This window comes from Sorex araneus, chromosome X (genome assembly GCF_027595985.1).
Source record: "Sorex araneus isolate mSorAra2 chromosome X, mSorAra2.pri, whole genome shotgun sequence".
NCBI lineage: Eukaryota > Metazoa > Chordata > Mammalia > Eulipotyphla > Soricidae > Sorex > Sorex araneus.
Window position 1 is genome coordinate 131,158,340 of NC_073313.1, and position 16,807 is coordinate 131,175,146.

The following is a 16,807-nucleotide window of genomic DNA, read 5'->3' on the forward strand; positions in this document are numbered from 1 at the left end:
AAAGAACAGTGATGGTAATGTTGACAGGATTGTGGGGGAAATCACTGCTGGTGAAAATGTTGACTGGTTCAAACTCTTTGGAAAACAATATGAACACCTTTCATAAAAAAGGAATAGAACTTCCTAAGTTTCACTTCTGAAAAGAGCCTGCCATAGAGACAGGCTGGGGGTGAGGGGTGGTGGCAGGAGGGATATTGGTGTTGGGGAATGTACACTGGTGGAGGGATGTGTGTTGGGACATTATATGACTGAAACTCAATAATATACCTAATGGTTATATGGTGACTCAATTTTTTAAAAGCCAATACAAATTCAAATTACTAAAAAACAGATTCACTTTTTGGCATCTACTTCAAGTCTGCAAAAACATTTCAGAAAATACATTTGGTCATCTATGTTCACTGAACCACTACTCACTATAGCCAAAATCTGGGAGGAACCCAAATGTCTAGGAACAGATTAGCACTGTCTTCCCATTGTTCATTGATTTGTTCAAGTGGGCATCAGTAACCTCTCCATTGTGAAACTTGTTGTTACTGTTTTTGGCATATCGAATATGCCACGGGTAGTTTGCCAGTCTTGGTAGCTTGTCGGGCTCTCCAAGAGGGACGGAGGAATCGAACCCACGTCTGCCATGTGCAAGGCAAATGCCCTACCCGCTGTGCTATCGCTCCAGTCCTTTAAGAACAGATGTTCATGCAAGAACAGATTTTTGAATAAGAAAACTGTAGCACATAGTCCATTCATCTGTCACTGAACACCAAAGTTTATTCCATATCCTAGCTACTGTACTGAGTGCAGCAATGAATGATGGTGTGCATGTTTCCTTTTGAGGAAGTGTTTTTATGTTCTTAGAGCAGATGTACAAACTGGAATTGCTGAGTCATATGGCAGTTCAATTTTTAGTTTACTGAGAACTCTCTACACTTTTTTCACATAGGATTAAAGCCATATATCCAAATCACAGATCAATAAAACTGAGAACATGAGATCTAAGCTGCCACCATTGAAACATTACAATGTGCCTATTAAGTTGACAGGGGGGATGGGTAGGAGTTAGGGTAGGGAGGGAGTCTGGGAACACTGCTGGAGGACACTTCACACTGGTGGTGGGATTGGTGTTGAAATATTACATGCCTAAAATTCAAATATAAATAACTTTGAAAACCACTGTTCTTTAATTAAAAAACAAAAAAGAATTTAGTAATTTATTCATGATGGTCATGGGAATAGAATATTAATTTCTCTGTGGTTTTATAATTCCACTAGACTGTCTTTGAAATGTATCATTAAATGTTTGTGGGAAAATAAACAACTATGGTACATAATACACAATAAAACATGATGCAGCTACAAGAAAAGATGAAATCATGCAATTTGATGCTACATGAATAGATCTGGAGTGTCCAATATTGAGTGATGTTAGTCAGGTGGAGAGGAACAGATACATAATTATAAACCCTATATTTGGGATGTAAAGAAACATAGCAAAGAAATAAAAATTCCCACAAGTAACAGGAAATGAGAAATGATCTTTAGTAGGAAGCATATCACTGGATAACAGAAAGGAAGAATAGGACACTGGGTGAGAAACAGACATTTTGATGAAGGGTGTGGACTTAAAATGTTTTTTTCATGAAACCCTACCATCATCATTGTTGTAAATAAAAGTGCCTAAAATAAAACCCAGTCCTCCTGAAGGAGAAGCATATGCTCGAGGCTGTGAGCTTACTACTCTCTGGCCCTAAAATATATTTTTTTATTATTTGTTCTTTCATTCTGGAGTGGGTAGCTATTTCATAAATTTGAAGGGAAAATTTGTCAGAGAGTTAAAGTAAAATATGCTATTTTTCATGCATACTTAAAAAAACACCCTTAATATATATGTAGGCCCAGTTTTTCTATGCAAAAATTCTTCCTGTGATTTTAGTAGGACTTAAATAAGTATTCCAACATCATCTTTAAAAAGCAATATATAGTCTGGGGATGTGCGTCAGTGATAGAGTGTCTGCCTTGCACCTGGGGGTTTCTATTCCTGTTACTGAATGGAAAGCAACAGTGGCACTGGTGGGATCTTTGGCAATTTGGTGGCAGTGAGATGAGGTAATTACATATACCAAAAGCATAAGTGTCAAATAACTTAAAAAATTAAATGTAGTATCTAATTTTCTGCTTGATAATGTTGTCTTTTTCTAAAAAGTGTCATTTAAGTTAGAATACCATCAAGAAATAAATAAGATACATTTACAATGTTATATAACAGGTCCATATAAGTTAGGGAAATCAGCAATAAATAAAAATATACTCATACTGTTAATATAATGAATATAAATATTAAAAAGTCTTTTTCACATCTGATATTTAGGGACAAGCAAGGTACACTATGTGCCAAACTATTAACAAACATAAGCAGGAAACATAATATACTATTTGTGTGTCATTATCCAAATTATCTGAAATTAAAAAAAGTATTTTAATGTTGTTAATATGGTAATGCTAAATATAATATTTATTCAATATTTCACAGTTTTCAACAGATATTTTACTCACATTATCTCTAAAAGTCAATGAAATAAGAGGAGGATATGATCAATATGTTTATTCTGCAGTTGAGAAAACAAGTTCAGGCAGGTTAAGTGTCATATCCAAGATCACTCAGCAATAAAGTGGCAGAATCAGAATTGGAACTCAGATCCTTTTTACTACATTTTATTGGCTACATCACATTTGCCTTTAAAACACCAAAAAGATTCAGTGTTTATTTTGTTTCACACCAGGAATGTGTTTCACACCAGCTTTTACTCACAAATCTGCTGTTATTTAGCTGATCATGCTTCCCACATACAGGATTCATTATTGTAAGATAAGAAGCTAATTATATCTGAGACTTGTGATCATGAAATAAACACAAACAAAAGCAGCAAAGAGAAACAAACAAAAATCCTTAGCAGGCCCAGTGATAAATCAAACTCAATACTATATGCTAAACAAGTAAGTCAATGAACTGTGTTAACACTGAAGATCCAATGGCATTGTGAATATTTAATCAAATTTTACATGTAATTAACACATTCATCTTCATCTAAATTGATTATTCTTACCTTTACAGCAGAGGCCTCAGCTCTGGAGTGTGGACTGTGAGTCTGGCCTGCAGCAGCCATGTTGGCAATAGTATTGAGATGGTTCATCTGATTCATTGCCATGGCAACTGATGCAGGAGGTAAGCTGACTGGAAGTAGGGGATGAGGCATCATTAAAAATGGCAGTTCCAGTCCTAAAAGAGACAGTGCATATTATATTATTATGTTTTCTACATTATTTGAACTAAGGAAAATAATATCATCATTGATATTCTGCAATATAAAATATTATCAGGAATCATTCTTGCTGTACTTTTCCCATTAGAAATAAACAAAAATCTTAAAGCTAGAGATAATTTTGTTTCTAAAAACTTTATTTTAAATCATTACAATACATTGAAGTACTGGTAACTTTCTAAATTAATACTTTCTATGTGAGGCCTAATAATGGTTTTAATAAGACCAGATGTGAATACTCTAGGTTTCAGAATTATTGAGAAAGCAATATTTGTAACACTCTCCATCAAACTATAAATAATTAAAATTAATGATTATTATTAAAAATTTAAGCCCTTATCAGTAAGGTATAACCCCTACAATATATCAGTTATTTTTAAGTTTAAAAATAAGTGCCAATATATAACAGAGTGCTTTTAGAAATTCTTATGGAAGGTGAAATAAACATTATGCATATTTAATCTTTTCAATAATTCATCACTATGACTCTGGTAGCCACACATGTCATCACAAAAGGATACAAAAATAAAATGGCTATATACATATCTATATCATTTTAGCATTTATTGAAAAAACCTTTGGAAGAACCAGAGAGATAGTATAATGGGTAAGTCACTAGTCTTGAATGCAATCTACCTGGGTTATATCTCTGGCACCACATAAGGTTGCCAAGCCCCACCAGGAATGATCCATGGTCAAATAGCAAGGAGCCCTCAGCACCTGCAGTGTAGCACACCTCTCCCTAAATAAAACACCACTGAACAGAAGATAGAAAAGTTAGCCTCACATTACAGATATCAATGTGGCTACAAAAGGTAAATTATAACAATTTACAATGTACTTTTGATTGCTATTTACAATAATCTCACTTTAATTTCAGCAGAAGCTAAGAGAACAGTAATCTTTAACAGATATTCTAAAACAGCTTGCTTATAATTTTCCTATTATTATAGATTATAGAAATGCATTTCAAAGTTTTATTAGGGTGTAGAAATTCTCTAGTAATATTTATGATGGTTCAAAAATTATCAGCTGGGGCTGGAGAGATAGCACAGTGGGTAGGGTGTTTACCTTGCACGCGGCCAACCCGGGTTCGATTCCCAGCATCCCATATGGTCCCCCAAGCACCGCCAGGAGTAATTCCTGAGTGATGAGCCAGGAGTGACCCCTGTGTATTGCCGGGTGTGACCCCCATAAAAAAGCCAAAGAAAACCTGCTTAAAAAATTACCAGCTATTAGTAGCTTATTTCTTTACTTCCATCTCTTCATTCTTGTGGCTTCATAATAGAAAATTAACAATGCATTTATATGCAGTATATTTAGAAACCCTTTAAACTTCATTCTTCAAAAGAATAATAACAATAATACTCTTAAATGATTTGTGGGATGGGGTCTCCCAAGTTATGTTCAGGAAGCCCAGGAAGCCCTCCAGATGATTCTCAGCGAACACAGCTGAGGAAGTGCTTCTGCTCATACACTCTCAAGGACTACATTCAGTGGTGCTCCAGGGACTATGTGGTGCTAAGGATAGAACTGGGGTTAGCTGCTTACAAGGCAAGCCCCTTTACCCCTGCGTTATCTTCACAGACCCTCAAAAATGTAACAGATAAAAAAAACACTAGAAGGAAGAAGTGATCTTAACCTACTTAACATCACACTCAGGCATTTAGCAATGATTGCTTAATAATTAAAATCATTAATAAAAGATTGAAAATCTGCCTAGTACAGTAGAGCAGGCTTCTAAGTCTGACAGGTCTCATACAAAAATCAATTTAAAGAAGCCCAAACTGAAAAACTCAACAGTCATCAATATTTTTATCAATATAGTGATGAAATTAGGTGTTATCAAATTACTCAAGAAAATTTCTTTTTTATTCTAGAAATTATTTTTTGGCATGGAACCCAAATAGCTAAACATACCATGTACTTTATATGACTCCAAAGTCTCAGAGTATATTCACAAAGTATTTGAAATGTTTTCCTTTTCATTATGCTTATTGCTCATAATCTTTAAATTATTTTATAAGAAATCTGTCAAAGCAAATTGCAGTTATGAAGCATTTTCCTTTGATAATTTGTTAGCATTATCAACATAACATAACCATTATATCCAAGATACCCATTTGTAATCTCTATTATTTATTTTCAACTTTAAATATTTTTGTTAGAAATTCTATCAGGGATCATTGTATACAGTAATATCAATGTTATTTGTTATGTTTGCAATATTCTCGCACCATGCTTTTGTCAAGAATGCTCATATCCCTCTACCTTTGCTCCCAGTTCCCATTCCCTGCTGCCAGCCTCTTCTTGTCAGCCTCAGTTACTAGGATCCCCTATAAACTGGAAGTTTGTTTTTAGTTGAACACTAAATTTGCTTAGATTCATATAAATATTTATTTTTTCATATAACATTCTTCTTGCGGGATATACCATGATATATTACAGTTATCATTTAATTCTAAAATATTCACATTATGCTTAATACAATAGCAACCATTAATGGTCTAAGTAGATTTTTATATAACACTTTCATTAATCACAACTCAAGATAACAATATACATCAATTCTTCTTTACATATTCACTCTTTTGGTAACATATTAATGAACCTATATAAGCAAAGTAGACATCAGTGACCCCTTTACTTCTCAAGTGGCTAAAAAGTCACTAATCAATTTATATTCTACTTAGTGCATAGCATATCATTCCATCATTGTTGGGAGCCTGTGCTACTTAATATTAAGAAAGTTCTTCTCCTGAGGATGTGTTGTCTAAAGGCTGGTTTATCAGAAACCAATGTCTTGGGGTTACACAACCCAAGGACTGACTTTCTTGTTTTTCTAGTGGGCTATTTCCTTGTTCTTATGGCAGAACATGTTGCTAAGGTGTATCAATGTATCAATCAAGGAAAATGTCATTGAAATGATGTAACTATAGAAAAACACCATTGACATCTAGAAGTCCAGTACATTCTAAACTTATGTATCCTGAACATTCCTGTATATTTTTCTGATGTATGATTCCTCCTTGGGACCTATAAAAGTATGTTGCTTGTTCAATAAAAACGCTGCATGAGCATTGCTTGTCCAGCCCTCCTTACCCTGTTGCCCCTCTCCGTCCTCCTCAGGGACCCTGTTCAACTTAGCCTTTCGGGACGTGGCAACTCATCATCTGAAGACTTTCAACATCATCCAGATATCATCAGGTCATATCAAACCACAAACCTACCTATAGTCCAATTAATATGCAATCTAACTGCAAACTAAAAACAGAATTTAGGAACCTATTACAAGTTTTAATATATAACTTATTAAGTACTTAAATGACCATGAAAATCTTTAAAAGTCATGATTTCAACTATATGAAATAACTAAAGATCAGTTATCTAAAATACTTTAGACTGTAAGCTAATATTGACATCACATGTCAGTGTATCTGTGACTCCAAGTGATTTTCACATGCGAAGCACAGGCAAGTACTGAATTATACACTAGTAGAATTGTACAAGAAAAAAACCTCCAACCCCATCAAAAATGGGGAGAAGTGAGCAGAAGTTTCCTCAAGAAAGAAACACAAATGGCCAAAAGGCACATGAAAAAAATACTCCACATCACTAGTCATCAGGGAGATGCTAATCAAAACAACAATGAGATATCATCTCATGCCATAGAGACTGGCACACATTTAAAAGAACGAAAGCAACCAGTGCTGGCGTGGATGTGGGGGAAAAAGGACACTCTTTCACTATTGGTGGGAATGCCAACTGGTCCAGCCTTTCTGGAAAACAATATAGACAGTCCTTCAAAAACTAGAAATTGAGCTTCCATATGACCCCGCAATATCACTCTGGGAATATATCCCGAGGATACAAAAAAAGCACAGCAGAAATGACATCTGTACCTATATATTCATTGCAGCACTGTTCACAATAGCCAAAATATGGAAACAACCTGAGTGCCCTACAAAAGATGACTGGTTAAAGAAACTTTGGTACATCTACATTATGGAATACTATGCAACTGTTAAGAGAGATGAAGTCATGGAATTTGTTTATAAATGGATAGACATGGAGAGTATCATGCTAAGTGAAATGAGTTAGAGAGGGACAGACATAGAAGAACTGCACTCATTTGTGGAGTATAGAACAACATCAAATGAGGCTGACACCCAAGGACAGTAGATACAAGGGCCAGGGGGATTGCCCCATATCTGGAAGACTGCTTCATGAGCAGAGGGGAGAAGGCAGATGGAATAGAGAAGGGATCACTAAGAAAATGATGGCTGGAGGAAGCAGTTGGGATGGGAGATGCATTCTAAAAGTAGATAATGGACCAAACATGATGACCTCTCAGTGTCTGTATTGCAAGCCATAATGCCCAAAAGTAGAGAGAGAGTATGGGAATATTGTCTGCCATGGAGACAGGGAGATGGTGGTGAAGGGGGGTGTATACCGGGGATATTGGTAGTGGGGAATGTACACTGGTGGAGGGATGTGTGTTTGATCATTGTGTGATGAAAGCTTGTAACTATCTCACGGTAATTCAATAAAATTTTTTTAAAAAGACCTCAATTAAGCTCAGTTATAATAAAATTAACAAAAAAGCCTCCATTAGCAACAACAGCATAGTAAAACCTCAGATAAGGACTTAATGCTGCTTGGTGAGATATAACAATTTTCAAATTTTTTCTTTCACTGAAGTATGTTTTGGTCATTCCATTAGCCATTAAGTGGTAACAATTAGTGGTAACAAGTAATATAAAATAAATTATTTTGGGTCTGTTATGGAATCAATCTTGAACTGTGGTCAGGAAAATGGGGACAGTGGTAGAGGGCAGATGACAGTGGTACTGGGATTGGTGTTAAAATACTGAATGTCTATAACAAATGCATTATAACCAATAATGTTTAAATAAAATGGAATAAATCAAACACTCTAAAATTAAGAAATGATTTTAAAGACTTCAATAACTAATATCACTTGTTATCCCATTGTTCATCGATTTGTTCAAGTTGGCGCCAGTAATGTCTCCATTCATCCCTCTTGCGTGCTAGTGTAGTCAAATGGCGTCTGCTCGCTACAGGAACATGAAGAGCCTCAAACCGTTCATTGAGGGTCCTGACGAAGAACTCTAACCATCTCATAGGTGGGCAGCCACGCACTTTTTTGACATCCCGTGGAATCTAGTCAGTAACAGCTCTACTCCAATGGTTGTCTCTAAATCCCATTACGTGTCCAGCCCATCTGATATTCAATGCCTTGGCAAGTCAGATAGAGTCCCTGATTCTTGAACATCGATGGAGGTCAGAACTCCCAATTCCTTCTCTCACTTGAGTGAAAGGTGGTACTACAAGCATAGCTCTTTCGATTCCTCTTTGGGGTACTTGAATGGTGCTCTCATCCTGTTTTCGTAGGACCAGGGTCTCTGAGGTATATGTTAGTGCAGAAAGAACGGTGGAGTCAAAAAGATGTGGCTGGAGTCAGAGGTTCTTTGTTCTCTTAACAACTTCTTCGACACTCTTGAAGGCAGTCCAGGATTCTGTCTTCCTCCTGTGCAGTTCAGGTGCCAGGTCGTTTGTCATGTTGAGTTCTCAACCTAGGTACACATAACTGCTGCATTCAGATATGTTTGTTCCATTGAAGGCAAATGGAACATCAGGAACTAGTTCGTTTCTCATGAACATTGTCTTCGTGAGATTCAGTTGCAGTCTAACCTTTTCACACTCACTGTCGAAGTCAGCCAGCATTCAGGCCGCTTGGCTGATATTTGGTGTTATAAGAACGATGTCATCAGTGAGGGGGAGGTAGTGTATTGCTGAATATCTATCTTCACTTCCATCCTTCCCACTCCAGTCGTCGCATGATGTTCTGGAGGGTAGAACTGAGAGTTCAGTGAAATAGTGTCGCCCTGCCGAACCCCTGTCTTTTTGTTGATGATTACTTCCTTGTAGAATGGTGAGATCCTGGTGGTGAATCCGTAATACTGCTCACAGAGGATCCTGATGTATTGAGTTTGAACACCCTGTTTGACTAGGGCTTCAATGACTGCTTCAGCCTCAACAGAAAAAAAAGGCCTTCTTTAAACCAATGAATGTTAGACAGAGCGGCATCTTTCAAGAAACCTCAATGAGCTTGGTCACCGTGTGAATATGGTAGATTGTGCTGAATTCTTTTCAGAACCTGGCTTGTTCACATAGCTGTCCTTTGTCTAGTGTTCTGCCAAATCCTATTCAGGATGATTCAAGGAATAACTTGCAGACGATGTACAACAGGCAGATAGGGCTATAGTTGCTGATGTCGTGGATGTCTTCCTTCTTGTACAGCAGGACGTTCCTGCTGGTTTTCCACTGGAATGGAACCTTGCATTCAGACAGGTTGCGTATGAAGAGCTGAGCCAGTGTATTGATGAGTACTGGAGGCATATTCTTCACGTGTTCAGGTCTGACCTTGTTTGGACTGGGTGCTGTACGCTTCTTTATGAATGAAGTGGCATGTAGGATTTCAAAAGGGAGAACGCTGGGAACGACATATCCATACTGCGGAATTTGGTATGTGGGCAAGTGGATGTGGCTATCATAGAGATCCTAGTAGAAGTTGTGGATAACCTTTTCCATTACCCTTCTGGAAGATGTGATAGATCCATCAGGACATTGGTTGCCAGGCATCTTGGTCTTATATTTGCCGAAGGACAGGCGGGTATTTCAAATAATTTTCCCGGCTTCTTCCACATTGGCCAACACTGCTGCTATTCTCTATTTGAGGTCCTCATTTATTGCTTCTCTGCACAGATTCATGAGCTTTAATGTTAGCTTGTGATTGCCTGAAGCTTGCGCCAAACAATATTGGTGAATGAGCTCGAGAGTTTCCAAAGATAGGAGACTCTTTGTGGCGTTCTGTGTCTCTGCATTCCTCGCACAATCATGGAGGTGCTGAACCAGTCAATTGTATTCCTTGTAGATGTTGTCAACGATGGTATCTTCCCATATTGCTGCACTAGTGCCAAAGAGCTCCCAGTTGGTGGTCGTTCTGGGAGTTCTCTTCTTAAACTTTGCAGCCCTTTCTCCCCATTGTGTGAAGTAGAATTTTGCACGTAGGAGACAGTGGTCTGATCCCGTTTGGAATTTTGGGACAACAGAGACATCGGTCAGATAAAACCGTCGATTGAATATGATGTGGTCAACTTCATTGTGGGACTGTCCACTGGGAGACTCCCATGTCCAGGGTTTTAATTTGGCCTTCTGGAACTGCGATTTACCATGGATGGTCTTATTCAATATGATGACCTCAGACAGTCTCTCACCCTGTCCGTTCCATTCTATGCCATGGGTCCTGATGTGGAGTTCTTCGGGTGACCTTCTAGTTTCTACTTTGGCATTAAAACCACCAAAAATGACTTTGTAGAAGGTTTGGTCTTCTTTATAGAACTACTCCAACTCCATGTAGAACTTCTCAATTTCTTCTTTGTCATAGTTGGATGTTAGTGCATAGATGACAAAGATAGAAACTGCAGGCAACAAACCACATCTATTCAAATGTAAGCATCCAATTCAGGTTGCTAGACATTCGAACAAATAAGTGCTCATGTCCAAGTTCATGTTGATGAGAACACTGACACCACCGATGCCTCTACTGTCACATGTTCCGAGGAACAGTTCTTCTCCAGTGTCGAAAATGGCATGATGTATTTGATGCCTTCTTGCCTTGATCAATCCCATGATGTCATACTTGATCTTCTGCACTTGCACCATCAGGTCCTCGATGGATGCTTCCAATGTCTGTGTACATACGTTCAAAGTGCAAACAGTCATTTTAGTCCTTCTTCATTTTGGCAGCCTAGTTTGGCCCTGAGATTTTATCAGCATCTCCTTGTTTGTCCTTCTTAATGCTGCCATATCGCGGGCTCTTCCAAGGTCAGGGCAATGAGGCCCATTGTTGCTCCTCTTTTTGGCATATTGAATACGCCACAGGTAGCTTGCCAGGCTCTGCCCTGTGGGCTGGATATCTCGGTAGCTTGCCGGGCTCTTTGAGAGGGATGGAGGCTTTTAGGGTGACCTCCAATCGCCTTTATAGGTGTTCCGATGGTTCACACCATATTTGAACCCCAACAAGTATAGTGCATTAATGATGGAAAATGGGTTGGAAGTGTTTATGATTTTTTGTGCCTTTGTGCGGTCTAGAAAGCAGCCTGGAGCATGGAGGCAGTCTCTGATCATGGGTATTAATAAACTTATGTGGCCCCCAAAGGCAGTTTGTGGGCGTTACTGCCAGATACCCCGGAGGATGTGGAGATGGGAGGAAGGGGCCCATTACCGACTCTGTGCAAGCCTGGAGATTTCAGTCACAAGTCCCACATACCTGGGTTTTTCAGCAGATTCATTCTCATGCATGGGGGTGTCAGGTCAAGACTGTCAAGGTGGGCTGTAAACATGGCAGCAATTGGGTTCCAGAGGTTTTCGGCTCTCAAGATTCTTGAGGGGCAGGCGGAGGAACACACCTGCCCTGCTTCATGGTACCCTGATGAAATCAGCCTGGCACAGGTTGGGAGACAACTATGCAGCGTTCTGCTCTCTTCTAAGATTTATTTGTGAGTCTCTAGATCATGGCCGTTAATGCACTTATGTGGCCCTCCCAAATGTTTTATCTGAAATCTGCCATACTGGCACGCTTGGTCGATTCCTAGGGACCATTGTCCGTGACAGTCTGGGCCTTATATATTGAACATTATAAGTTACTATTGAAATAAATAGAAGAGGAAACCAGGAAATGGCAATATATTCCAAGTTTATAAATTATAAGAATTATTATCAAAATGACCACCCTAACAAAGCATTGGACAGATTAAAAACCATTACTCATATTCTAATGACATTCTATAGGGACTTAGAACAAAATCTACCAAGAATTTTCTGGAGTCATAAAACTCCCTAAATAGCCAAAACGTCCCTGAGTAAAACTAATAGGGGAGGTAGTGTATCTTCTGAATCTAAATTGTACTACAAAGTTTCAACAACTACTAATACATTTTTACATATAAGTAATATTCCATAGTGTATGTATATCAAAAATATATTTATCTATCCATCTGTTCTTAGGAAGTTTGGCTGTTCCATATATTTGGTTGTTGTGAATAACACTGCGACATAAATATGAAAATAGATTTTAAATGTGTTCTTAAGGTAAATGCCAAGCAGATTCTGGGCCATATGGAAGCTCCATTGATTTTGTTGTGCTCTCCCTACTGTTTACTATTAAGGATGAACCAGACAACATACCACCAACAATAAATGAGGGTGCCTATTATTTTCCAGTTACCCATCAGCTAGAGCTATTTCTATACTTTCACATGTGTGACAATATCATTGATGTGGGGTGATAGCTCATTGTTGTTTTGATATTCAGGTCCCTAATGATAAACAATGAAAAACTATTGGTGATCTTTGTGATCTTTGAAAAAGTTCCTATTTGGCTCCTTTTCCCTTTTTACAGTTTAGTTTCCTTCTCTTGTTATTATAATATTATATGTGTTTTATGACTTTCCTACTACTATTCCTATATAAGTCATATATGTGATGAGTGGATATTTTATGCAAGTTAGTAGGCTATCTTCTTTATTTTAGTCATCATTTCTTTGGTGATAAAGAAGCTTGTTAATTTAATGTATTCCTATTCATCTATTATTGTTTCTGGGTTATTTTGCTAATGATATTAATTTATTGAAGGTGTCCCAGAGAAAATATTCTTGGGATTTAAGCATCCTTTATTCATTGTATTTTAGGATTAAGATAGTATAGTGAGGTCTTTATCAATTTTGTTTGAATTAAATTTTGTTTTTTTGTGGAACAAGGATACAGATTAATTTCTGACTGACCACTTTTATCACCACCATTTATTGAACATAACTGTTAATATATTTTGGAGTTTGTTTCTAGGTTTCAATTCCATTGTTCTAAGAGTCAGCTCCATGATTCCGAGTACCACACTTTAAATTTTATTTATTTATTTATTTATTTATTTGTTTATTAAGCCTGATTATCTCCATTTATTTTATTTATTTATTTATTTATTTTTTAATTGAATCACCATGTGGAAAGTTACAAAGCTTTCAGGCTTAACAAATTATCAAATGCTTCCTTTCCAGCAGGTCTGACTTTGGCGGGGGGGGAGGGGAATCTCCAAACAATAATCGTGAGTTTTTTGTTGAAATATTGAATATAATCAAAGTAAAGAGAAAGTAAAGTGAAATGTATCAGTTACACAGGCGGGGTGGGAGGTGGAGGGGTGGGGGAGGTTTATTGTGGTTCTTTTTTTTCTTTTTTCTTTTTTGGGTCACGCTCGGCAATGCACAGGGGTTACTCCTGGCTTTGCATTCAGGAATTACTCCTGGCGGTGCTCAGGGGACCATATGGGATGCTGGGATTCGAACCAAGGTTGGCCGTGTGCAAGGTAAATACCCTACCCGCTATGCTATCGCTCTAGCTCCGGTTTACTGTGCTTCTTGGTGGTGGAATATGTGCACTGGTTAAGGGATGGCTGTTTGAGCATTGTGTAACTGAGACCACACATTTTTGATTGTTATAATTTTTATAGGTAACAGAAATTTGGGGAAATAAAAGCTATCCATTTCCCCTAACATTGCTTTGCTTACTTGGGGAATTTTATTATTCCATATAAATTTTTTTATTCCATATAAATTTTATCAGTATTTTGACCCATATGTTTAAAATAATTTACAGAGAAACCTACCAAGCCACTAGGAGTCTATGTAAATAAAAGGCTGGCTATTATTCACTGCTAGTGCGAATGTTTACTGTTTCAACCTCTTTGGAAAACAGTATGAACCTTTCTAAGAAAACCTAAGAATTGAACTTCCATATTAAGCAATTCCACTTCTGAATATCTGCTTCAAAGATCAAAAAACAATATTATAAAAGATATTTGCATTCCTATATGTTCATTGCACCACAATTCACAATATCCTAAATCCAAAAGTAACCCAATTGTTGAAGAACATATGACTGGATAGAGAAACAGTCAACATATACACAATGGAATATTATTTGTCTATATAAAAAGATGAAAACATGTAATTTTCTGTTAATTTGATGAATCTAGGAGAATCATACTAAGTGAAGCTAGTCAGAAGAAGAGGACAGATACATCATGATATGTCTAACATGTGATATATGAGAATATATAGTAAGGGAATAACAAACAAAGGCAGCAAATTTGAGAATTGTTCTAAGAACTGAGCAGATCACTATGTGGGGAAGAAACCTGGATTGGTGGGTAGGGGTTGTTACTGAAGGAAAGCAAACATTATGGTGGAGGGTATGGTGATGAAATCTTGCATGCATGAAAACAATCATTTATGGTTTTTTAAAGTGTTATGCATCAAATAAAATATTAGATATTCAAAAACAATGTATGATAACTGCATTGAATCTTTGTGGTGAATTGGATAGGACGGTCATTTAAATAAATTTACACCTTCAATCAACAAACAGGAATTTGTTTCCATTTCCTGGAATTTTCTATTTCTTTAAACAGTGATTTTAATTATTTTTGTACAAATCTTTCATCTCCTTTGTTAAATTGATTCCCAGGTTTTTGTTATGCTGATTTGCAAGTACTGGGGGTGGTCCAATTTTGAATGTAGCATTTTAAAATTTCTTACCCACCTTACTGTTTGAAAGAACCATGGGTTCCTTCATATTGATTTTGCAGCCTCTCACTTTGCTGTGTAGTTTTATGATTCCTGAGAATCATTTTTATAGAGTCTAGGGTTCATAAGTATAACATATCATCTTCAAATAGTAGCAATTGATTTCTTTACAAATTTCCATTCATATTATTTTTTCTGCCTAACTGATGTACCAAGGACCTCCAATGTATTGGCAAACAATATTGCTAAAGCATACATCCTTGTCATGTGCCTGATCTTAGAGGAAGGGTTTCAGTTTTTCAACATTGAATAATATGCTACATATGAGTTAGTGTAAATGGCTTTCAAAATATTGAGAAAACATTCTTCAAGAACTATTCTTATTAAAGTTTTCCATTTTATGTAAGTTAAACATAAATAGCACAGCAGGAAGGGCATTTGCCTTGCATGCAACCGACCTGGGTTCAATTCCTCTGTCCCTCTTGGAGAGCCTGGAAAGCTACCAAGACTATCCCGCCTGCACGGCAGAGCCTGGCAAGCTACCCGTGGTGTATTCGATATGCCAAAAACAGTAACTAGTCTCACAATGAAGACGTTACTGGTGCCTGCTCAAGCAAATTGATGAACAACAGGATGACAGTGCTACAGTGGATCTTATTTAAGTTTTACTCAGCATGTACTGATATGACCACATGACTGTTTTACTTGTATTAGTATGGTGTTTCACATTAACTGACCTCCATTTATTAAACTATCCTTGAAACTCTGGGATAAATACCACTTGCTCATGGTATACAATATATTTAATGTATTCATGAGTTTGATTTACTAAGATTTTCTTGAGAATATTTGCATGTATGTTATGTAGGAACATTGGTCTGTTATTTCTATTTAAGTGATGCCTCTGCTTTTGCTATCAGGATATTATTGACTTCGAATAAACTGATCCAGATAATTTCCGCTTCCTCAACTTTCTGAAAAGACTAAGAAGCATCAGAAGGTCCTCTTTGAAGGTTTAGAAGAAATCAATAATGTAATTACCTTGGCCTCGGGTTTTTTGGTTTGGTAAAACTTTGATTATCATTTTTTTCTTTCCATGAAAGTAATTATTCTATTTAGGAGTTCTGTTTTTTAATGAATCAGTCTTGGGACATCACTGGACTCAAAGAATTAATCCATTTCTTCAAGGATTTTCAGTTCCATGACATAGTTTTTCATAGTCATCTCTGATTATGTAGGGTTTTGGTTTGGTTTGGTTTTTTTTTGACAAAACCTGGTAGTACTTGAGGGCTTCTGCTGGTTTGGTGCTCATGAATCACTCCCTGCCAGTTCTGGAAGAATTATAAAGTGCTAATAATCAAATTTGAAAATAGTGCATGCAAAATATGCACTTCTCTCTTGGAGCCATGCCCCTAGCCCTCAGATAATCTTTTGAATTGCATAACAATTTCTGTGTTATGTAAAACAATCTCTCCCATTTACTCTCTGATTAGACTTATTAGAGTTTTTCCCCTCTCCTTTGTTGTTTGTTCTTTTGCTTTTAAAAATCCAGTTCTTTGTTTAATTGATGTTTTTGTGCTTTTTATTTCTATCTTGTTGATTTCTCCTCTAAACTTTATCTCTATTGTGTTGTTTATTTTTGGCTTCCTTTCTTTTTCTTTTTCAGTTAGCTGGAATGTGTTTGGTTATTAACTTGAGCCTTTTCTTAGTTCCTAATAAGCACTTGCATTGTTATGTTTTCCCTATTAAGACAACATTTGCTGTATTATATTTGTTTAGGCAACTCATGTTTTCACAAGCAACTATTTCCCATACTCTATTTTTATT

The 16,807-nt window shown here is 36.9% G+C and overlaps 1 protein-coding gene across 1 annotated transcript in view; it reads right to left on the reverse strand.

The window, feature by feature from the left end:
* The window catches only part of DACH2 (dachshund family transcription factor 2), a 299,991-nt gene that overhangs the window by 108,451 nt on the left and 174,733 nt on the right, over positions 1-16,807 (reverse strand). The window contains exon 4 of the mRNA XM_055121151.1: positions 3,102-3,274. Coding sequence (XP_054977126.1) covers positions 3,102-3,274 — 173 coding nt within the window. The remainder of the gene's footprint in view (positions 1-3,101; positions 3,275-16,807) is intronic.